Source organism: Salmo salar, unplaced genomic scaffold (genome assembly GCF_965601325.2).
Source record: "Salmo salar unplaced genomic scaffold, fSalSal1 ptg000432l, whole genome shotgun sequence".
Lineage (NCBI taxonomy): Eukaryota > Metazoa > Chordata > Actinopteri > Salmoniformes > Salmonidae > Salmo > Salmo salar.
Window position 1 is genome coordinate 2,587,297 of NW_027675387.1, and position 24,776 is coordinate 2,612,072.

At 40.6% G+C, this 24,776-nt stretch overlaps 2 protein-coding genes across 2 annotated transcripts; one reads left to right on the forward strand and one right to left on the reverse strand.

Annotated features, from left to right (window-relative positions):
• Positions 1 to 1,634: 1,634 nt before the first annotated feature.
• On the forward strand, positions 1,635 to 4,927 carry LOC145876058 (uncharacterized). The gene is made up of 2 exons (XM_082971830.1): positions 1,635 to 1,638; positions 1,733 to 4,927. The coding sequence occupies exons 1-2, from the start codon at positions 1,635 to 1,637 to the stop codon at positions 2,776 to 2,778; spliced, it is 1,050 nt and encodes a 349-aa protein (XP_082827956.1). The 3' UTR covers positions 2,779 to 4,927.
• Positions 4,928 to 9,693: 4,766 nt separating this feature from the next.
• LOC145876090 (uncharacterized) lies at positions 9,694 to 22,705 on the reverse strand. Its single transcript, XM_082971878.1, has 2 exons — positions 22,116 to 22,705; positions 9,694 to 12,577 (listed from the first exon to the last, which is right to left on the reverse strand). Exons 1-2 carry the CDS (start codon positions 22,402 to 22,404, stop codon positions 11,775 to 11,777), a joined length of 1,092 nt encoding a protein of 363 aa, XP_082828004.1. The 5' UTR covers positions 22,405 to 22,705; the 3' UTR covers positions 9,694 to 11,774.
• Between the last annotated feature and the right edge of the window lie 2,071 nt (positions 22,706 to 24,776).

Genomic DNA, 24,776 nt, shown 5'->3' on the forward strand with positions numbered 1-24,776 from the left:
CAAGCGAGTCTTACAATTATAATCCATATTTAATGTGAAATGCACTCATAAGCAACCTGTAAATGGAGGCTATTTTTGCTGTCAGCCTATGAGAACTCCCCTGAGTTTCCCCCACGGTGGTGAATTAGTGAATAGACACAGAGCTTAATGTGAGTTTCCTTGAGTAGCACTCCTGATCTTGTGCTGTAATATTCAGAATACATTGTGAAAACTAAAATCTTTGCTCACTATTTTTTGCTCTAGGCATATATACTACATCCATAACTAGTGGTTTCCTCATTACCAGATATACTACATCCATAACTAGTGGTTTCCTCATTACCAGATATACTACATCCATAACTAGTGGTTTCCTCATTACCAGATATACTACATACATAACTAGTGGTTTCCTCATTACCAGATATACTACATCCATAACTAGTGGTTTCCTCATTAGCAGATATACTACATCCATAACTAGTGGTTTCCTCATTACCAGATATACTACATCCATAACTTGTGGTTTCCTCATTACCAGATATACTACATCCATAACTAGTGGTTTCCTCATTACCAGATATACTACATCCATAACTAGTGGTTTCCTCATTAGCAGATATACTACATCCATAACTAGTGGTTTCCTCATTACCAGATATACTACATCCATAACTAGTGGTTTACTCATTACCAGATATACTACATCCATAACTAGTGGTTTCCTCATTACCAGATATACTACATCCATAACTAGTGGTTTCCTCATTACCAGATATACTACATCCATAACTAGTGGTTTCCTCATTACCAGATATACTACATCCATAACTAGTGGTTTCCTCATTAGCAGATATACTACATCCATAACTAGTGGTTTCCTCATTACCAGATATACTACATCCATAACTAGTGGTTTCCTCATTAGCAGATATACTACATCCATAACTAGTGGTTTCCTCATTACCAGATATACTACATCCATAACTAGTGGTTTCCTCATTACCAGATATACTACATCCATAACTAGTGGTTTCCTCATTACCAGATATACTACATCCATAACTAGTGGTTTCCTCATTACCAGATATACTACATCCATAACTAGTGGTTTACTCATTACCAGATATACTACATCCATAACTAGTGGTTTCCTCATTACCAGATATACTACATCCATAACTAGTGGTTTCCTCATTACCAGATATACTACATCCATAACTAGTGGTTTCCTCATTACCAGATATACTACATCCATAACTAGTGGTTTCCTCATTACCAGATATACTACATCCATAACTAGTGGTTTCCTCATTACCAGATATACTACATCCATAACTAGTGGTTTCCTCATTAGCAGATATACTACATCCATAACTAGTGGTTTCCTCATTAGCAGGGAGGAGTTTCTACAACCAAATTGCATGCGCATCGCCCTCGTGCTGCAATTTTAGCAAACACAGAAAGGGGCCTATATTGGAGACCAAAAGTCGTCTGGCACACTGCTTAGAGTTTCAACAACTTGAATAACTTATTTCTAGCCTACAATCATCGATGTTACTACTAATGTGAAAACAAGACTAAATAAGACTATTGTTGCTATCTTGACTGTCTTAATTTTCAAATTTAACAGATGACAATTGTTGTACAGTTTCATGGGTACGCTCTGGACATCACCCTTTACCTCAAATAAATAGTGGATTTCTGCTGTTGTGGGCCTTTAATCATCTGTCTGACTTTGTTGTTCACACAGGAGAGAGACGGGACTATCGTGGATCCTCTGGGGAGCCTCAACAACCTCTTGATGCTGACGAGGCAGAGAAAAGTCTCTCCAGATCAGAACTCCTCAAGAAACACCAGCAGAGACCCACAGGGAAGAGAACTCACTGCTGCTCTGACTGTGGGAAGAGATTCAGCTCTTCATCAGACCTTAAAATACATCAAAGAATTCACACAGGAGAGAAACCTTATAGCTGTGATCAATGTGGGAAGAGTTTTACTACATCTAGCAATCTAACTAGACACCAGAGAACACACACAGGAGAGAAACCTTTCGGCTGTGATCAATGTGGGAAGAGATTTACTCAGCTAAGCAACCTGATAGTACACCAGCGGGGACACACAGGAGAGAAACCTTATAGCTGTGATCAATGTGGGAAGATATTTATTCGGCTACAAACCCTGAAATCACATCAGAGAATACACACAGGAGAGAAACCATGTAGCTGTAATCAATGTGGGAAGAGTTTTACTCAGCTAAACAGCCTGATAGTACACCAACGGACACACACAGGAGATAAACCTTATCGCTGTAGTCAATGTGGGAAGAGTTTTACTACATCTAGCTATCTAACTATACACCAGAGAACACACACAGGAGAGAAATCTTATGGCTGTGATCAATGTGGGAAGAGTTTTATTCGGCTACAAACCCTGAAATCACATCAGAGAATACACACAGGAGAGAAACCATATAGCTGTAATCAATGTGGGAAGAGTTTTACTCAGCTAAACAGCCTGATAGTACACCAACGGACACACACAGGAGATAAACCTTATCGCTGTAGTCAATGTGGGAAGAGTTTTACTACATCTAGCTATCTAACTATACACCAGAGAACACACACAGGAGAGAAATCTTATAGCTGTGATCAATGTGGGAAGAGTTTTACTACATCTAGCCAGCTGACTTTGCACCAGAGAAGACAAACAGGACATAATCCTTATAGCTGTACTCAATGTGGGAAGACATACTCTGATAAAAGTTATCTGATCAAACATCAGAAAATACATACATGAAGGAGTTGTTTCATGATATCAATGAATTAATGTCACAATGTAGAATGTTTTAACATTGTAGAAGGAGTATTTTAATGATGTCACAATGTAGAATGTTTAAACATTTTAGTAGGAGTATTTTAATGATGTCACAATGTAGAACCCTAAACGTTTGTCCCCTGTTCTATTGATTTCAGCATGATATGGATATTAGCCTCAGGGGGGAAAATCCAGGCTCTGAAATGGAAGAGTTACTATTTATGTGATTTAACAAAAAAGTGACTAACACAAAAATAACGGACAAAAAAAGAGCTGTGTTACACTTACCACGTTATTGACCCACTTGAATCAAATTGCAACACTTCAAAATGTATCTGGCTGTTTTCTACAAGTTGTCCTCTAACCAGTGATGTACACATTATTCCCAGATTCTGTGTGGTTTTTGAGCTATTAGTTTTAACAGGACATGCAACCTCATCTCCCTCCTCTCACGCAATTGATTTCAACATGATATCAATGAGTTATGACAAATAAGTGTTGTGTTCCTTTGTTTAGTGACCCCTAAATTTAAATGCATCACTCCAAAATGTAGCTGACTGTCTTCTGCAGGTTGTCCTCTAACCAGTGAGGTAAAATATATCTCCCATTTCCATGTGTTTTTTTAGTTGTGTTAGTTTCAACAACACGTACAACCTGATTTCCCCCCTAAATGATATCAGTGATTTATTGCTACTTGTCAAAACAACAGCGTTTCTGGTGCTTGTGTCCATGATGAGGACAATTTGGTTTGTAACTGTCTCAAGGGTGGGCAGTCAAAAAGTTTTGTGTTTAGCGTTTAGCCAGTGAGTTGCCATGGATCTTATTTTGACTGCACGTTTTTCCGTATTAAAGATGAGTTTTGTTCGGGCTCGTTCCAAGGGGACGAGAGTTCTAGAAGTTCTAGAAGCTAGTGGGGGAAAAATACGTTTTTTTCTTGTTTTTAATTGTTGACAGCCAGTAGACACCATGTTTATATTGGTGAAGGTGAAGCATTGTAGTTGATTATAATGTGAAATAGAAGTTATTTTCTATTGGTAGTGAGCAAACTTTTAAGGTGTTAGTCTTTGGTTCTCTTACGGTGTTACAGTCTTTGATTTTTCCATTTATGTTTTGAGGTTTGGATTTTTGCACGTCTAGCTCGTTAGCACGTCTAGCTCGTTAGCACGTCTAGCTCGTTAGCCCGTCTAGCTCGTTAGCCCGTCTAGCTCGTCAGCACGTCTAGCCCGTTAGCACGTCTAGCTCGTTAGCACGTAGGACGCACTGATTGGTGTCACCTCGTTAGTCAGTATGTGTTACACCTGTGCTGGCTTGTCCATCTCGTTAGTGGGAAGGTGTTTCACCTGAGCTGGTCCAGGTTCTATTTAAGAGTGTCTGGCCCAGTGCTCCAGTTGTCTTGATACATGTGGAGAGTCAACACCTTTGGTTGCGCCACCTTTTTGGTTTGCTTCCTGTCTTTAAGTTTGGTGTGGGTTTTTCTTTTGTTTTCCTCTTCTTGGGCAGATTTAGTGGGTCTCATGGTGGGTGTCTTTTAGGTCCCAGTTGTTGTTACTAGTCAACTTTCAGTGGACACAGAGAGCAAAACTGCAACTTTGTTATAATACTTTTATTGCATCAAATGGTTGTTTTATGCAACAGAATAGAGGGTTTTTATAACTATTGTGTCTGTGTTCTACTGAGGATGGGCCTCTGGGAGAAAACACTGACAGGAGATTTACAATGTCTTTTGGGTGATAAAACCTAAAGAGACCGCATTCCAGAACATGAGTTAATGTTTCTGTTCTATATGGTACCAGGGAGAGATGACCCCAGGGCCAGACCCTGGTCTCTACACAAAGAGTACTGTTTTTACAGCAGATACTGTCTGCTGAGAATTAGAAGCATCTTTCATACAAATCTTAAGCTTGTGACCCATTCTATTCATCGGTTGTTTGTCATGTAGGTTGAAAGGGGTGTATCTTGGCTTTAAAATACCTTTGTACTTTTGTATCGTGGTTCTCAACGAGTCATCTGGGGGTGATTCGTCGACCAGCCATCATTATCGTAGAGCACTCAATTGATTCACCCTATATTTGCGTGTTGTATTGACCTGCTCCCTTATTAATAAGTTAATAAAGATTTAGTTTAAGTATAACTCTGACTTGTGTGATAAGTTTGTCTCATTTGATGTTAAAGAAATTAATCACCACATTTGGGGATGTGAATCTTCACTTGGTGACCGCTCCTGGTGACCTGGGTAAATGGTGCACCAGGGATCCCTCTAACTTGGGATCTCAGGGAGACCACACTTCAGGAACGGAGCAGATGGTCCCACCTTTGATCTGAGAGGCAGTGAGCTGAGTGGATACCACATCTCGAACGTAGTTAAAAAAAAAAAAAGAGGTGAGCGAAGTAAAGTGGAGTTTTTAGAAAAGCCTCGTAGGCTCTGAGTGTGTATTCCTGTGTGGAGGTGTAAACAGGGCCCAGTCAGGAGGCTCTGAGTGTGTATTCCTGTGTGGAGGTGTAAACAGGGCCCAGTCAGTAGGCTCTGAGTGTGTATTCCTGTGTGGAGGTGTAAACAGGGCCCAGTCAGTAGGCTCTGAGTGTGTGTTCCTGTGTGGAGGTGTAAACAGGGCCCAGTCAGGAGGCTCTGAGTGTGTATTCCTGGGTGGAGGTGTAAACAGGGCCCAGTCAGGAGGCTCTGAGTGTGTATTCCTGTGTGAAGGTGTAAACAGGGCCCAGTCAGTAGGCTCTGAGTGTGTATTCCTGTGTGGAGGTGTAAACAGGGCCCAGTCAGGAGGCTCTGAGTGTGTATTCCTGGGTGGAGGTGTAAACAGGGCCCAGTCAGGAGGCTCTGAGTGTGTATTCCTGTGTGGAGGTGTAAACAGGGCCCAGTCAGGAGGCTCTGAGTGTGTATTCCTGTGTGAAGGTGGGGGGGGGGGCGCCGCCGCCGCCTTGGAGGTGTAAAGCCCAGCCAGCCATCTGAACTGAATGAAAACTAGAATCTGTGTTTACTAGTTAAGACCATTTATGATATAGTATAAGCTAGTAAGGTGCACCTGTAATTATTTTAAACATATACTTGATTTAAACCTGTAATAGTTAGTTAACGTTAGCTAGTTCATTATCACAAAAGTGAGAACTGCTCTAGATTGGAAACTTACGTTAATGAGAGTAAAGCCATGTTGGCTTTATGGAAACTTGTTTTAAACCTGTACTTATTCTAAACCTGTAATTATTTTAAACCTGTACCCCATTTTACAAGTAATGAAAAATGTATGAGTTGCATTATCCTAGGAACTAACCATGAGATAGAAATGTGAAAATATTCCTGCAGGTTAAAATATTGTTGAAAAACAACTAATTGATTAGTTATGTTTGAGAATAGCATTGTGTGACAGGCTGACTTGAAAGATTATACTCAACATTTTGCTGCGTGGCAATACTGTGTTTGGATTCTGAAGGGCATTTATACAAATGAGGTAGTCTAGACACTGTATTAATACCATTATGCATTTGAATCCCATCTACAGCTACCATCTAAGATATTAATTTCCCTCCACAAGGGGGCGGACATGTAACGTTTCCCAAATGGGATAGTATTGTACATGTAACGTTTCCAAAATGGGATAGTATTGTACATGTAACGTTTCCTAAATGGGATAGTATTGTACATGTAATGTTTCCAAAATGGGATAGTATTGTACATGTAACGTTTCCAAAATGGGATAGTATTGTACATGTAACGTTTCCAAAATGGGATTGTATTGTACATGTAATGTTTCCAAAATGGGATAGTATTGTACATGTAACGTTTCCAAAATGGGATAGTATTGTACATATAACGTTATGCCCCCTTGTGAGTTAATAGTATTGCATGCTGTAGCAGCCTATATAAAGAGGAAGACCTCCATTGACGATTCAGTTCGTTGTAACATCTCGTCTGGACAGGTCACCGTCCTTAGTTAGTTAGTTAGTTAGTTAGTTAACGAAGCTAACGTTAGCTAGTTCATTATCACAAAAGTGAGAACTGCTCTAGATTGGAAACTTACGTTAATGAGTGTAAAGCCATGTTGGCAGTATGGAAACGATATACAATATATGGGAATGAATAAAGTTGAGGAAATAATCCAAACCTAGTTGTGCCTAGTTAGGACATAACGTTAGCTAGCTAGCTAACGGTACTGTACTGTAGCTCATACAACGCCGACGGTCAAACCCGGCTTTCTAATATTTACGTTCATTAACTATAGTAACGTTATGGAAGATATTCACAGAAAACCATCATTGTCTTCGTTATTCATTATTAGTATGTTATATTATTATAATAAATTATTTCGAGACATATTCAGAGACAAACATCAACCCAACTTAACCTTTTTAACTGTTGTCGCATCCAAACTTGTCACCATCGTTTTCAGTTGTAATTGCGAAGTTCCCGGAAGAAGTCCAGCAACAACGGAGGTTCCTCGATGAACCCACCTTCTAACAAGTTCTTTGAAGAACCTTTTGGGGCTGTTTTTCATTGACCAAGAACCCTACGGTTCTTAGGGGATCTGAGAACAACTCCAGTTGAACCCTTCATTTTTAGAGTTGTAGTCGGCTCTATTTACTCTCAGATTCAAACATGATGATTAGCATCAACGATCAAGTCAGCTGCTGCTGCTCCAATACAGTATGAGGTGAGACGGTGAACTGATGTTGAACCGGGCAGTCAGCTGCTGCTGCTCCAATACAGTATGAGGTGAGACGGTGAACTGATGTTGAACCGGGCAGTCAGCTGCTGCTGCTCCAATACAATATGAGGTGAGACGGTGAACTGATGTTCAACTGGGCAGTCAGCTGCTGCTGCTCCAATACAGTATGAGGTGAGACGGTGAACTGATGTTGAACTGGGCAGTCAGCTGCTGCTGCTCCAATACAGTATGAGGTGAGACGGTGAACTGATGTTGAACCGGGCAGTCAGCTGCTGCTGCTCCAATACAGTATGAGGTGAGACGGTGAACTGATGTTGAACTGGGCAGTCAGCTGCTGCTGCTCCAATACAGTATGAGGTGAGACGGTGAACTGATGTTGAACTGGGCAGTCAGCCGCTGCTGCTCCAATACAGTATGAGGTGAGACGGTGAACTGATGTTGAACTGGGCAGTCAGCTGCTGCTGCTTCAATACAGTATGAGGTGAGACTGTGAACTGATGTTGAACTGGGCAGTCAGCTGCTCCAATACAGTATGAGGTGAGACGGTGAACTGATGTTGAACTGGGCAGTCAGCTGCTGCTGCTCCAATACAGTATGAGGTGAGACGGTGAACTGATGTTGAACCGGGCAGTCAGCTGCTGCTGCTCCAATACAGTATGAGGTGAGACTGTGAACTGATGTTGAACTGGGCAGTCAGCTGCTCCAATACAGTATGAGGTGAGACGGTGAACTGATGTTGAATCATAATGATTAAGATAATTAAAATGAATTTGTGAAACGGTTAAAAAAATAGTATATGGCATATTAAATATATGACTCTATTGTTATCATATAGAAACATCATGGAATATTGTACATCATATTAAATATATTACTCTATTGTTATCATATAGAAACATCATGGAATATTGTACATCATATTAAATATATTACTGTATTGTTATCATATAGAAACATCATGGAATATTGTACATCATATTAAATATATTACTCTATTGTTATCATATAGAAACATCATGGAATATTGTACATCATATTAAATATATTACTCTATTGTTATATAGAAACATCATGGAATATTGTACATCATATTAAATATATTACTCTATTGTTATCATATAGAAACATCATGGAATATTGTACATCATATTAGCATCAACATACATTATTGTTTCATTCAATTTCACATAATAAGGATATTTCATATTTTCAAGTTCAGAAGTCAGAACCCATCACCTGCTATGTAAAAGAGACAGAAGAATGCACAATGGTCAATGCTATCTGGGATCCTTGGGACATCCCTACCCTAAACCCTAACCTTAACCCCTACCTTAACCATTTTAAATGTCAACTTCAACGGGTTAGGGACGTCCCAAGGATGTATCTCTACCTGAAAATACATGATCTAAGTGATTGATAGTTGGTATTCAGCAGTCATAAAGCCTTATTTACTTTAATGAACTACTAAAATAGTGATTTTATCAGACAGCATAGACAGCAGCTCTACACTTTATTGACTGACTGATCCATTCATCCTTCCATCCCTCCTCAGCCTTCCTCTCCTCTGAAGACCCAGTGAGGGTGGAGCTCAGTCAGAGAGCTGTTGAGGGACTGGTTAGGAAGAACACTTCTACAGCCAGAGAGGTGAGAGGTCACACATGGTTTAGATGGTAAATATTTATGTCCCCTTAGCGGTTCATCACGTCAGCAAAAGGGAATATGTTCCATCATCTATGTTTATTTACATTAGTGCAAATTGTCCACTGATATTGGTGTAATTTCTCACCCCTCTTGGCTGTATGAAGTTAATTTCCCCTCAGGCACACACATTTGTTCTTTGATATTACGAAGGTCATTTGTGTATAATGTACTTTTCCCAACATCTCTATACATTGCTTATGCATATTTGGTGGCCTGACTGCATCCATACTATATCAAAAGCCCATCCTGGTAGATCTGAACCTAATGCAGCTTGAAGTGATCGGTTGACAGAAGTCACATTTAGGTGCCAGGTGTAACTGAGGCCATAGATGCTCCATATCCATTACTTTGAGTGTTTTATATAATATAACTAAATGTGTTTCTGTGTTGCAGGGACAGTCAATAAATGGAACAGCAAGGCCACAGAACATGACATAAGCAGAGCTGTGGGAGACCACCTCAAGCCCCTGGTAGAGCCGGGGGTGGTGTTTACCTCTTCAGCAGTCTGTTGATTGGTCAGTCACTGGGTTCATTTGTTTTATTATATGGTCAAATCAAATCAAGCTTGATTCATACAGCACATTTCAGACATGGATGCAACAAAATGGCTTCACAGGAAAAATATTTTTAAAAACATTGAAAATAAACAGAAATATTTAGTACACAACAAACATAAGAGGATAAAAAACAGAAGACTAAACTGAAAAACTATTGATTAAAATGTTAATTGGATGCAATATCCAACCCAAAATATAACTTGTTTTTTAGGAGGGGCTCTGAAAGACACTATGGGGGTGTCCACTGAAAGTTGACTAGTAACAACAACTGGGACCTAAAAGACACCCACCATGAGACCCACTAAATCTGCCCAAGAAGAGACAAACAAAAGAAAAACCCACACCAAACTTAAAGACAGGAAGTAAACCAAAAAGGTGGAGCAACTAAAGGTGTTGACTCTCCACATGTATCAAGACAACTGGAGCACTGGGCCAGACACTCTTAAATAGAACCTGGACCAGCTCAGGTGAAACACCTTCCCACTAACGAGATGGACAAGCCAGCACAGGTGTAACACATACTGACTAACGAGGTGACACCAATCAGTGCGTCCTACGTGCTAACGAGCTAGACGCGCTAACGGGCTAGACGTGCTGACGGAGCTAGACGTGCTAACGAGCTAGACGGGCTAACGAGCTAGACGTGCTAACGAGCGAGACGGGCTAACGAGCTAGACGGGCTAACGAGCTAGACGTGCTAACGAGCGAGACGTGCTAACGAGCGAGACGGGCTAACGAGCTAGACGTGCTAACGAGCTAGACGTGCTAACGAGCGAGACGTGCTAACGAGCGAGACGGGCTAACGAGCTAGACGTGCTAACGAGCGAGACGGGCTAACGAGCTAGACGTGCTAACGAGCTAGACGTGCTAAAGTCCAACCTCAAAACATAAATGGAAAAACCAAAGCCTGTAACACCTTCCCCTTTAAGACAACAAATATATCCTATATTTTTGTTGGAAAAGTTTGCTCACCACCAACAGAAAACAACTTCCATTTCACATTATAATCAACTACAATGCTTCACCTTCTACAATATAATCACTGGCTGTCAACAATTAAAAACAAGAAAAAACACGTATTTCTAAATAAAAATATACAATAGTATAATTTTTCTCCTTTTTCTTTCTATAGAATCCTAAAACTCACTAGCTTCTAGAACTCTCCTCTTCCTAAAACTCACTAGCTTCTAGAACTCTCGTCTTCCTAAAACTCACTAGCTTCTAGAACTCTCGTCTTCCTAAAACTCACTAGCTTCTAGAACTCTTGTCCCCTTGGAACGAGCCCAAACAAAATGTATCTCCAATACGGAAAAACGTGCAGTCAAAATAAATAAAGATCCATAGCAACGCACTAGCTAAACACAAATCTAATATCCATTTGGGGGGAAATCAGGTTGAATCTGCTCCTGAAACTAACACAACAAAAAAAAAAACACTTGGAAATGGAGATATCTTTCACCTCACTGGTTAGAGGACAACCTGCAGAAGACAGTCAGCTACATTTTGAAGTGATGCAGTTAAATTTAGGGGTCGGTAAACAAAGGAACACAACACTTATTTGTCATAACTCATCGATATCATGTTGAAATCAATTGTACGACAGGAGGGAGATGAGGTTGCATGTCCTGTTAAAACGAACAGCTCAAAAACCACACAGAATCTGGGAATAATGTGTACATCACTGGTTAGAGGACAATTTGTAGAAAACAGCCAGATACATTTTGATTCCAGTGGGTCACCAACATGGTAAGTGTAACACAACTCTTTTTTTGTTAGTCACTTTTTATTAAATCTCATAAATAGTAACTCTTCCATTTCAGAGCCTGGATTTCCCCCCTGAGGCTAATATCCATATCATGTTGAAATCAATAGAACAGGGGACAAACGTTTAGGGTTCTACATTGTGACATTATTAAAATACTCCTTCTACAATGTTAAACATTCTACATTGCGAGATTTCATTGATATCATGAAACAACTCCTTCATGTATTTTCTGATGTTTGATCAGATGTCTTATCGGAGAATCTCTTGTCACACTGATCACAGCTATGATTTCTCTCCTGTGTGTGTTCTCTGGTGTAGAGTCAGAGAGCCAGATGTAGTAAAACTCTTCCCACATTGATCACAGCTATAAGGTTTCTCTCCTGTGTGTGTTCTCTGGTGTAATATCAGGTTGTCTGACCGAGTAAAACTCTTCCCACATTGATTACAGCTATAAGGTTTCTCTCCTGTGTGTATTCGCTGGTGTCTAGTCAGATGGCAAGATGAAATATAAGTCTTCCCACATTGATCACAGCTATAAGGTTTCTCTCCTGTGTGTGTTCTCTGGTGTACAGTCAGGTAACTAGATGAAATAAAACTTTTCACACATTGATTACAACTAAAAGATTTCTCTCCTGTGTGTATCCTCTGGTGTGATAACAGGTTGCTTGACTGAGTAAAACTCTTCCCACATTCAGTACAGCTGCACGGTTTCTCTCCTGTATGTGTTCTCTGGTGTATAGTCAGATAGCTAAATGTAGTAAAACTCTTCCCACATTGATCACAGCTGTAAGGTTTCTCTCCAGTGTGAATTCTCAGGTGTACTTTTAGTGCTTTTAATCTTAAGTAACTCTTCCCACAATCAAAACAGTGGTGAGATTTCTCTCCTGTGTGTGTTCGCTGGTGTATTTTAAGTTCTGATGAAGATTTGCAATGTTTTCCACAGTCAGAGCAGCAGATAGATTTCTTCCCTGTGGGTCTCTGCTGGTGTTTCTTGAGGTGATAGAATCTGGACAGACTCTTCTCTGACTTGTTAGCATCATGATGTTGAGACTCCCCAGAGGATCCATGATAGTCACGTCTCTCTCCTGTGTGAACAAGTCAGACAGATAGTTAAAGGCTCACAACAGCAGAAATCCACTGAAAAAGGTGATGCCAACAGCGTAGCCATGATACTGTACAACAATTGACGTCTGTAATGAATGTTAAAATTACTTGACAATTGTCTTAAGACAGTCAAGTGAGCAACAATAGTCATATTTAGTCTTGTTTTCACATTAGTAGTAACTAGAAATAAGTAAAAGGTGTTGAACTCCTAAGCAGTGTGCCAGGCCACTTTTGTTCTCAAATATAAGCACCTTTTTCTGTGTTTGCTAAAATTGCGACAAGGGCGATGCACACACAATTTGATTGCAGAAACACCTCCCTGCTAATGCAGAAACCGCTAGTTATGGATGTAGTATATCTGCCTGGAGCAAAAATGGTGAGCAAGTGGCCTAAGCTGTGCCATTAGAGATTCTGGGTTCGAGTCCAAGCTCTGTTGCAGCCGGCCGAAACCGGGAGGCCCATGGGGCGACACACAATTGGCCCACCGTTGTCCGGGTTAGGGGAGGGTTTGGCCGATTTTGATCTTAAGTAACTCTTCCCACAATCAAAACAGTGGTGAGATTTCTCTCCTGTGTGTACTCGCTGGTGTATTTTAAGTTCCGATGAAGATTTGCAGTAAGATTTCCATGTGAGAGATCTTCGTCTCTGCAGGTGTTTCTTGAGGTGTTCTAATGTGGAGAGACTCTTCTCTGCCTCTTCAGCATCATGAGGTTGTTGAGGCTCCCCAGAGGATCCACGATAGTTAAGTATCTCTCCTGTGTGAACAACAAAGTCAGACAGATGGTTAAAGGCCCACAACAGCGGTAATCCACTGTAAAAGGTGATGCCAACAGCGTAGCCATGATGTTGTAAACAATTTAAGTCAGTAATGAATGTTACAATTATTTGACAATTGTCCTAAAATGAGCAAGAATAGTCATATTTTTTTGTCTTGTTTTCACATTAGTAGTAACATGATGTTTGTAGGCTAGAAATAAGTTATTAAAGTTGTTGAAATCCTAAGCAGTGTGCCAGACAACTTTTGGTGTCAAATTTTGGCCCCTTTCTGTGTTTGCTAAAATTGCGGCACGAGGGCGATGCACACACAATTTGCAAAAACACTTGCAGAAACACCTGCCTGCTGATGAGGAAACCGATAGTTATGGATGTAGTATATCTGGTAATGAGGAAACCACTAGTTATGGATGTAGTATATCTGGTAATGAGGAAACCACTAGTTATGGATGTAGTATATCTGGTAATGAGGAAACCACTAGTTATGGATGTAGTATATCTGGTGATGAGGAAACCACTAGTTATGGATGTAGTATATCTGGTAATGAGGAAACCACTAGTTATGGATGTAGTATATCTGGTAATGAGGAAACCACTAGTTATGGATGTAGTATATCTGGTAATGAGGAAACAACTAGTTATGGATGTAGTATATCTGGTAATCAGGAAACCACTAGTTATGGATGTAGTTTTTTCTCTCTGCCTGGAGAAAAAAATGGTGAGCGACGATTTTAGTTTTTCACAAGGCATTCTGAATATTACAGCGCACTATCAGGTGTGCTACTGAAGGAAACTCACATTAAGCTCTGTGTCTATTCACTAACTCACCACCGTGGGGGAAAACTCGGGGGAGTTCTCATAGGCTGACTGCAAAAATAGCCTCCATTTACAGGTTGTTTATGAGTGCATTTCACATTACTTTTGGATTATAATTGTAACGCTTGTTTGAATGTCCTGTTTGTGTTGTTGTAGCAAATCAACTGCTTTATACATAAACACTTAAACCTGTAAAATGCTCTTTGGCTAGCTTTGCCATCAGCCTGACAGAGGGTTGTACACTAAGTATTTGCCAAATTTTCCCATAACATCACCTAACAATAACATAGACCTACTGTAGGACCCATAACTTCACCTAACAACAACATAGACCTACTGTAGGACCCATAAGTTCACCTAACAACAACATAGACCTACTGTAGGACCCATAAGTTCACCTAACAATAACATACACCTACTGTAGGACCCATAACTTCACCTAACAATAACATAGACCTAGGACTATATATTTAATATTTCAGGTGAAACAAGGAGACTAAAATGTCTTTGTCATGACAATTCATAACCTGATCACCAGATAATTTTGTGAATAATCCCACTAGGCTACTCTGTAATGTGTTGTCATTCTAAATGTCCTGAATAAAGGAAAATAGCTCTGTGTGTTGTACAATAGCCTATCCATCAAGGAACAGATCTCTACACATTATGAGCTAAGTATCTCCGTTTCCAAACGGACTAACGAGACCCTACTGTAAATCAAGTAGACAACACATTATAAATATCGATTTGTTTGGGATGTTGGATCCAACGTGGAGCACGGCATAACTGTCTTTACCGGTGTAATGAATGAAGAACTACATTTGACTGGCATGCAGAAAATGATTTCCTGGATCAGCTGATGATAGTTGAACATGTGACTGTAACTAAACAGCTACAGTATTAAGTATTATGCATAATTATTTAAGAACCGCATTAATGACAGTATCCATTTGGGAGTTGTCAATAAAGTTAAGGTGACTCTCGGTTAGAACCATTGGATTTAGTAAACTGAAATGATTTAGGATTTCTGTGCCCATGAAAACTGTTTTCCCAGCGTAACATAAGGAGACACTAAATGTTACGTAGGTAGAGAGCATTTCAGCGATCTGAATACAAAAAAACTGTCCGACAGCAAGATCCAGTATTTAAGTTAAAGTTCATCATATGACAAGCTTAACGTTATGACTATAACTACTGTTCCCTGAAGGAGGGAAACTAGGTACAACATACTATTAAATCCACACGTTATGACTATAACTACTGTTCCCTGAAGGAGGGAAACTAGGTACAACATACTATTAACCTCTCTGGGCTAGGTGGCACCAAATCGTCCCACCTACGTAACAGCCAGTTGAATCCTGTGGCGCGATTTTCAAATACCTTAGAAATGCTATTACTTCAATTTCTCAAACATATGACTATTTTACAGCATTTTAAAGACAAGACTCTCGTTAATCTAACCACACTGTCCGATTTCAAAAAGTCTTTACAACGAAAGCAAAACATTAGATTATGTCAGCAGAGTACCCAGCCAGAAATAATCAGACACCCATTTTTCAAGCTAGCATATAATGTCACAAAAACCCAGAAGACAGCTAAATGCAGCACTAACCTTTGATGATCTTCATCAGATGACACACCTAGGACATTATGTTATACAATACATGCATGTTTTGTTCAATCAAGTTCATATTTATATCAAAAAACAGCTTTTTACATTAGCATGTGACGTTCAGAACTAGCATACCCCCCGCAAACTTCCGGGGAATTTACTAACAATTTACTAAATTACTCACGATAAACGTTCACAAAAAGCATAACAATTATTTTAAGAATTATAGATACAGAACTCCTCTATGCACTCGATATGTCCGATTTTAAAATAGCTTTTTGGTGAAAGCACATTTTGCAATATTCTAAGTACATAGCCCAGCCATCACGGGCTAGCTATTTAGACACCCGGCAAGTTTAGCCTTCACCAAAATCAGATTTACTATAAGAAAAATGTTATTACCTTTCCTGTTCTTCGTCAGAATGCACTCCCAGGACTTCTACTTCAATAACAAATGTAGGTTTGGTCCCAAATAATCCATCGTTATATCCAAACAGCGGCGTTTTGTTCGTGCGTTCTAGACACTATCCGAAATGGTAAATAAGGGTCGCGCGCATGGCGCATTTCGTGACAAAAAAATTCTAAATATTTCATTACCGTACTTCGAAGCATGTCAACCGCTGTTTAAAATCAATTTTTATGCAATTTATCTCGTAAAAAAGCGATAATATTCCGACCGGGAATCTACGTTTCGGTAAATAGAGGGAAAAACATTAAGACGGGGGAGGCCAGTGCACGTGCCTAAGCCCTTTGTCCTCTGATAGACCACTTAGCAAAAGCGCTCGTGTGTTTCAGCCAGGGCTTTGAATTACGTCATTCAGGTTTTTCCCGGGCTCTGAGAGCCCATTGGAGCCGTGGGAAGTGTCACGTTACCGCAGAGATCCTTTGTTTTGGGAAGAGATGTCAAAGAAAGCCAATAAATGGTCAGACAGGCCACTTCCTGTAAAGGAATCTCTCAGGTTTTTGCCTGCCATATGAGTTCTGTTATACTCACAGACACCATTCAAACAGTTTTAGAAACTTTAGTGTGTTTTCTATCCATATATAATAAGTATATGCATATTCTAGTTACTGGATAGGATTAGTAACCAGATTAAATCGGGTACGTTTTTTATCCGGCCGTGTAAATACTGCCCCCTAGCCCTAACAGGTTAAATCCACACCTCGCTGGAAGCCCCGCATTCCACAGGTGATGAGCGTGAGACTTGGATATATTCCTTAAATGATTTAATCCTTAAATGTAATACCTCACTTCACCGACCCAGGAAGTGGAGGAGCCAAACAGGTGTTGTAACTCGTTCATAACTGGCATGCAGATCGGTAGAAATGGTAAGATAAATTGGCACTTCAAACGGAAATGGAAAAAGTTTGCCTATTTTACCGGAAACTTCAGGAGCATAATGTCAGAATTAACGAAGGCCAGCAGCAGGTGGGGAATTGGTTATTTTCTTCTGGTTATATTGACCTCTGGCTTGCTCAAGTCATTTGTGTGTGTTAATTATTTAATCAAACGCTTGAAGCATCAGTTCAATTCAAGTTCTGCACATACAGTTGATTTTATTAAACACACGGGGTGTGTCTATATGAACAAATACACGTCATAACATTTCAACCAATCAATTGGTAGAAAGAAAATACTATTTTTTTTAAATCTGCCCTAGAACATACAACATACATGCATTCAGACCCCTTCCCTTTTTACATATTTGGTTATTATATATATTTTTTTTTCAATTATCAATTTTCAGACAATACCTCATAAAGACATCACAATACCCCATAAAAGTTAGAAAAAAAGTTTAGAAATGCTTAGATGACCTAGATATATATATCTAGGTCATGCCAGTAGGTTACAGAAGGTTGTATCTCTCTAGGTCATGCCAGTAGGTTACAGTAGGTTGGAACTCTCTAGGTCATGCAGGTAGGTTACAGCAGGTTGTAACTCTAGGTCATGCCAGTAGGCTACAGTAGGTTGTATCTCTCTAGGTTATGCCAGTAGGTTACAGTAGGTTGTAACTCTCTAGGTCATGCCAGTAGGTTACAGTAGGTTGTAACTCTAGGTCATGCCAGTAGGCTACAGTAGGTTGTAACTCTCTAGGTCATGCCAGTAGGATACAGTAGGTTGTATCTCTCTAGGTCATGCCAGTAGGTTACAGTAGGTTGTAACTCTCTAGGTCATGCCAGTAGGTTACAGCAGGTTGTAACTCTAGGTCATGCCAGTAGGTTAAAGTAGGTTGTAACTCTCTAGGTCATGCCAGTAGGTTACAGTAGGTTGTAACTCTCTAGGTCATGCCAGTAGGTTACAGTAGGTTGTAACTCTCTAGGTCATGCCAGTAGACTACAGTAGGTTGTATCTCTCTAGATCATACCAGTAGGCTACAGTAGGTTGTGTCTCTAGGTCATGCCAGTAGGTTACAGTAGGTTGTAACTCTCTAGGTCATGCCAGTAGGTTACAGTAGGTTGTATCTCTCTAGGTCATGCCAGTAGGTTGTATCTCTAGGTCATGCCAGTAGGTTACAGTAGGTTGTATCTCTCTAGGTCATGCCAGTAGGTTACAGTAGGTTGTAACTCTCTAGGTCATGCCAGTAGGTTACAGTAGGTTGTAACTCTCTAGGTCATGCCAGTAGACTACAGTAGGTTGTAACTCTCTAGGTCATGCCAGTAGGTTACAGTAGGTTGTAACTCTCTAGGTCATGCCAGTAGGTTGTATCTCTCTAGGTCATGCCAGTAGGCTACAGTAGGTTGTAACTCTCTAGGTCATGCCAGTAGGTTGTATCTCTCTAGGTCATGCCAGTAGGCTACAGTAGGTTGTAACTCTCTAGGTCATGCCAGTAGGTTACAGTAGGTTGTAACTCTCTAGGTCATGCCAGTAGGTTACAGTAGGTTGTATCTCTCTAGGTCATGCCAGTAGGTTACAGTAGGTTGTACCTCTCTAGGTCATGCCAGTAGGTTACAGAAGGTTGTATCTCTCTAGGTCATGCCAGTAGGTTACAGCAGGTTCTAACTCTCTAGGTCATGCCAGTAGGTTACAGTAGGTTGTATCTCTCTAGGTCATGCCAGTAGGTTAAAGTAGGTTGTAACTCTCTAGGTCATGCCAGTAGGTTACAGTAGGTTGTAACTCTCTAGGTCATGCCAGTAGGTTACAGTAGGTTGTAACTCTAGGTCATGCCAGTAGGTTACAGTAGGTTGTATCTCTCTAGGTCATGCCAGTAGGCTACAGTAGGTTGTAACTCTCTAGGTCATGCCAGTAGGTTACAGTAGGTTGTATCTCTCTAGGTCATGCCAGTAGGCTACAGTAGGTTGTATCTCTCTAGATCATGCCAGTAGGTTGTGTCTCTAGGTCATGCCAGTAGGTTACAGTAGGTTGTAACTCTCTAGGTCATGCCAGTAGGTTACAGTAGGTTGTATCTCTCTAGGTCATGCCAGTAGGTTGTATCTCTAGGTCATGCCAGTAGGTTACAGTAGGTTGTATCTCTCTAGGTCATTACAGTAGGTTGTAACTCTAGGTCATGCCAGTAGGTTACAGTAGGTTGTAACTCTCTAGGTCATGCCAGTAGGTTACAGTAGGTTGTAACTCTCTAGGTCATGCCAGTAGACTACAGTAGGTTGTAACTCTCTAGGTCATGCCAGTAGGTTACAGTAGGTTGTAACTCTCTAGGTCATGCCAGTAGGTTGTATCTCTCTAGGTCATGCCAGTAGGCTACAGTAGGTTGTATCTCTCTAGGTCATGCCAGTAGGTTACAGTAGGTTGTAACTCTCTAGGTCATGCCAGTAGGTTACAGTAGGTTGTATCTCTCTAGGTCATGCCAGTAGGTTGTATCTCTAGGTCATGCCAGTAGGTTACAGTAGGTTGTATCTCTCTAGGTCATGCCAGTAGGTTACAGTAGGTTGTAACTCTCTAGGTCATGCCAGTAGACTACAGTAGGTTGTAACTCTCTAGGTCATGCCAGTAGGTTACAGTAGGTTGTAACTCTCTAGGTCATGCCAGTAGGTTGTATCTCTCTAGGTCATGCCAGTAGGCTACAGTAGGTTGTAACTCTCTAGGTCATGCCAGTAGGTTGTATCTCTCTAGGTCATGCCAGTAGGCTACAGTAGGTTGTAACTCTCTAGGTCATGCCAGTAGGTTACAGTAGGTTGTAACTCTCTAGGTCATGCCAGTAGGTTACAGTAGGTTGTATCTCTCTAGGTCATGCCAGTAGGTTACAGTAGGTTGTACCTCTCTAGGTCATGCCAGTAGGTTACAGAAGGTTGTATCTCTCTAGGTCATGCCAGTAGGTTACAGCAGGTTCTAACTCTCTAGGTCATGCCAGTAGGTTACAGTAGGTTGTATCTCTCTAGGTCATGCCAGTAGGTTACAGTAGGTTGTATCTCTCTAGGTCATGCCAGTAGGTTACAGTAGGTTGTAACTCTCTAGGTCATGCCAGTAGTTTACAGTAGGTTGTAACTCTCTAGGTCATGCCAGTAGGTTACAGCAGGTTGTAACTCTCTAGGTCATGCCAGTAGGTTACAGCAGGTTGTAACTCTAGGTCATGCCAGTAGGTTAAAGTAGGTTGTAACTCTCTAGGTCATGCCAGTAGGTTACAGTAGGTTGTAACTCTCTAGGTCATGCCAGTAGGTTACAGTAGGTTGTAACTCTAGGTCATGCCAGTAGGTTACAGTAGGTTGTATCTCTCTAGGTCATGCCAGTAGGCTACAGTAGGTTGTATCTCTCTAGATCATGCCAGTAGGTTGTGTCTCTAGGTCATGCCAGTAGGTTACAGTAGGTTGTAACTCTCTAGGTCATGCCAGTAGGTTACAGTAGGTTGTATCTCTCTAGGTCATGCCAGTAGGTTGTATCTCTAGGTCATGCCAGTAGGTTACAGTAGGTTGTATCTCTCTAGGTCATTACAGTAGGTTGTAACTCTAGGTCATGCCAGTAGGTTACAGTAGGTTGTAACTCTCTAGGTCATGCCAGTAGGTTACAGTAGGTTGTAACTCTCTAGGTCATGCCAGTAGACTACAGTAAGTTGTAACTCTCTAGGTCATGCCAGTAGGTTACAGTAGGTTGTAACTCTCTAGGTCATGCCAGTAGGTTGTATCTCTCTAGGTCATGCCAGTAGGCTACAGTAGGTTGTATCTCTCTAGGTCATGCCAGTAGGCTACAGTAGGTTGTAACTCTCTAGGTCATGCCAGTAGGTTACAGTAGGTTGTAACTCTCTAGGTCATGCCAGTAGGTTACAGTAGGTTGTAACTCTCTAGGTCATGCCAGTAGGTTACAGTAGGTTGTAACTCTCTAGGTCATGCCAGTAGGTTACAGTAGGTTGTAACTCTCTAGGTCATGCCAGTAGGTTACAGTAGGTTGTATCTCTCTAGGTCATGCCAGTAGGTTACAGTAGGTTGTAACTCTCTAGGTCATGCCAGTAGGTTACAGTAGGTTGTAACTCTAGGTCATGCCAGTAGGCTACAGTAGGTTGTAACTCTCTAGGTCATGCCAGTAGGTTACAGTAGGTTGTATCTCTCTAGGTCATGCCAGTAGGTTACAGTAGGTTGTAACTCTCTAGGTCATGCCAGTAGGTTACAGTAGGTTGTATCTCTCTAGGTCATGCCAGTAGGTTACAGTTGGTTGTATCCAAGTGGAAACAATTATCAACCCAATGTGGAAAGTGTTGAATTTGGTCAATAACAAAATGAATGGCTTATTTGCTACGTGAGGTTTACTTGATCTAACAGAAGTTTCGTAATGATTAAGTTGTTACGTGGACACGTGACATATCGACAACTTTGATAAAAACACTATTGGAGTTGTCTCCAGATCGCTATGCATATTCATGCTAGTAGCTTAGCATCTCTCTCCATTGAATACAGGCGGTTGACGACAACAACCCTCAGAATATAAACAATAGATTACAATAATAAGATGTATCCACCAATCCAAAGACAGGATAGGTGGGAGATAGACAACCCACAGTGCAGCTTTGTGGACAACGACTCCGCTTGTCAGGACGGAGAGACATCTTGTCAGTATATCCATAATCTTTGGTGTAGCCAACCCAACTCTCACATGGCTCTAATGGGGGGAACGGTGTGTAGTAAAACATCACTACATTAAAATCACTACATGCCGTGGCCCCCAGTCTGCGGTCAGCAGATAGACCCTCCTCAAATATATATGTTAAGTCACTTTTTGGAAACGGAACGGAGAAAACAAGGGGTAGCTTGTCTCTACGTCGTCTGATTCTAGACATATCAGTCATCATCCCAGGACCCTCCGTTGAAGAGGTATTGACGAGCCAACTCCGAATATCCAAAGTTAAAAACTAATTGAAGGCGGTACTTACTGGTGTTACTCAGATCTCCTATCTCCTTCTCTTCATCTTCCAATGTGACAGTAATCTCTCCTTCCTTCTTCACTCCAAAAACAGCATCATCCTCTTCTTCCTCTTGTTTAACTGAAACGTCTATCTCTTCATCTTTCACTGTAACAGCCTCACCCTCTACTACTAGTTTTACTGTAACATCCTCCTCTTCCTTCTCCTCTTTCACGACAATGTTCAGCCCCAGAGCTTCTTTCTCCGTCCAGCAGACCTCCTCTTCTTTAACAGGAGGGGAGTAGTTTAGGGAGCTCATGTTCGGGGATGTTAGCTAACTAGCTATCATTAGCGACTAGGCTAATGCTAACTTAACCAGTCAGCTACTATAGCTGACTAATAAAAAATAACGTAATATTAAATTAAATAGGTTAACAAGTAGATACGACAGAAGTGTGTCTAAAACACAGTAGCTAATATAGACCGAAAGCGTATAAATAGCTTGAATCTTTCGGCTATGTCGGCTAGCAAGCTACCGAGGTGGTTGACGAGCTGTTTATGAAGAACCGTCCACTAGATTATACGTCACGCTGCAGCATCGCCTGAAAGACGCACATCGCCGTCTGCTGACTGGAGGGAAACGCAGTTGAGGATCAGATTTTATTTTCAGACAAAGATTATTTTACATGGATTTAATTAAATAATACTATTGAGACATACAAAGACAGGATTAGTGAGAATAAAAAATGTTTACTACAGCACATTTAAGGCAGTTTCATTCAGTCAAACAACATATAAATAAGTAGCCAGCTACTGTAGGTCTATACTGCTCCTACATGGTGTAACAATACATCATGTAGATGTATATAATGAACAGACTAGGTCTATACTGCTCCTACATGGACTAACAATACATCATGTAGATGTATATAATGAACAGACTAGGTCTATACTGCTCCTACATGGTGTAACAATACATCATGTAGATGTATATAATGAACAGACTAGGTCTATACTGCTCCTACATGGTGTAACAATACATCATGTAGATGTATATAATGAACAGATTAGGTCTATACTGCTCCTACATGGACTAACAATACATAATGTAGATGTATATAATGAACAGACTAGGTCTATACTGCTCCTACATGGTGTAACAATACATCATGTAGATGTATATAATGAACAGACTAGGTCTATACTGCTCCTACATGGTGTAACAATACATCATGTAGATGTATATAATGAACAGACTAGGTCTATACTGCTCCTACATGGTGTAACAATACATCATGTAGATGTATATAATGAACAGACTAGGTCTATACTGCTCCTACATGGTGTAACAATACATCATGTAGATTTATATAATGAACAGACTAGGTCTATACTGCTCCTACATGGTGTAACAATACGCCACTACCGTTCAAATGTTTGGGGTCACTTAAATATCATTTTTTTAAGAAAAGCACATTATTTGTAAACAGTGTTTTTGCATGCAGCAATTCAACCATGAAGGCCTGATTCACGCAGTCTCTGACTAAATCACAGACAGTGTCACCAGCAAAGCACCCCCCACCATCACATCTCCATTTTTCACGGTGGGAATCGCACACGCGGAGATCATCCGTTCACATACTCTGCGTCTCACAAAGACACGGCGGTTAGAATCAAAGATCTCAAATTTGGACTCATCAGACCAAAGGACAGATTTCCCTGGTCTAATGTCTATTTCTTGGCCCAAGAAAGTCTCTTCTTATTATTGGTGTCCTTTAGTAGTGGTTTCTTTGCAGCAATTCGACCATGAAGGCCTGATTCACACAGTCTCCTCTGAACAGTTGATGTTGATATGTGTCTGTTACTTGAACTCTGAAGCATATATTTGGGCTGCAATCTGAGGTGCAGTTAACTCTAAGGAACATATCTTCCGCAGCAGAGGTAACTCTGGGTCTTCATTTCCTGTGGCAATCCTCATGAGAGCTTCCCATACCTTGTCACAACACAACTGATTGGCTCAAACGCATTAAGAAGGAAAGAAATTCCTCAAATTAACATTTCACTAGGCACACCTGTTAACAAATTAATTCCAGGTGACTACCTCATGAAACTGGTTGAGAGAATGCCAAGAGTGTGCAAAACTGTCATCAAGGCAAGGAGTGACTGCTTTGAAATATCTCAAATATAAAATATATTTTGATTTGTTTAACCCTTTTGTCACAAAAAATGTCATGGTGTTGCAGGGAAGACCAAAATGCAGCAGAGTGGATCTTTTAATTCACAAAAACAAGAGTAAAACACAGAAAAAAACAAAACAATAAACGATGCTCACGACACCAACAGTTTTGCAGGCTATACTAACGCAGTGCAAAAACAATTCCCCACAAACACACCCAACTAATATAGGACTTCCAATCAAAGGCAACACCACACAGCTGCCTTCAATTGGAAGTCCACCCCAATTAACTCTACATAGAAACACCCAACCTAGACAGAACATAGAAAACAGAACTTCTACTGCCACGCCCTGACCAAAACTATACACCTACTCCACCTGCTGGTCAGGACGTGACACCTTTTTTGGTTACTACATGATTCCATGTGTTATTTCATAGTTTTGATGTCTTCAATGTTATTCTACAATGTAGAAAATAGTCAAAATAAAGAAAAACCATTGAATGAGTAGATGTG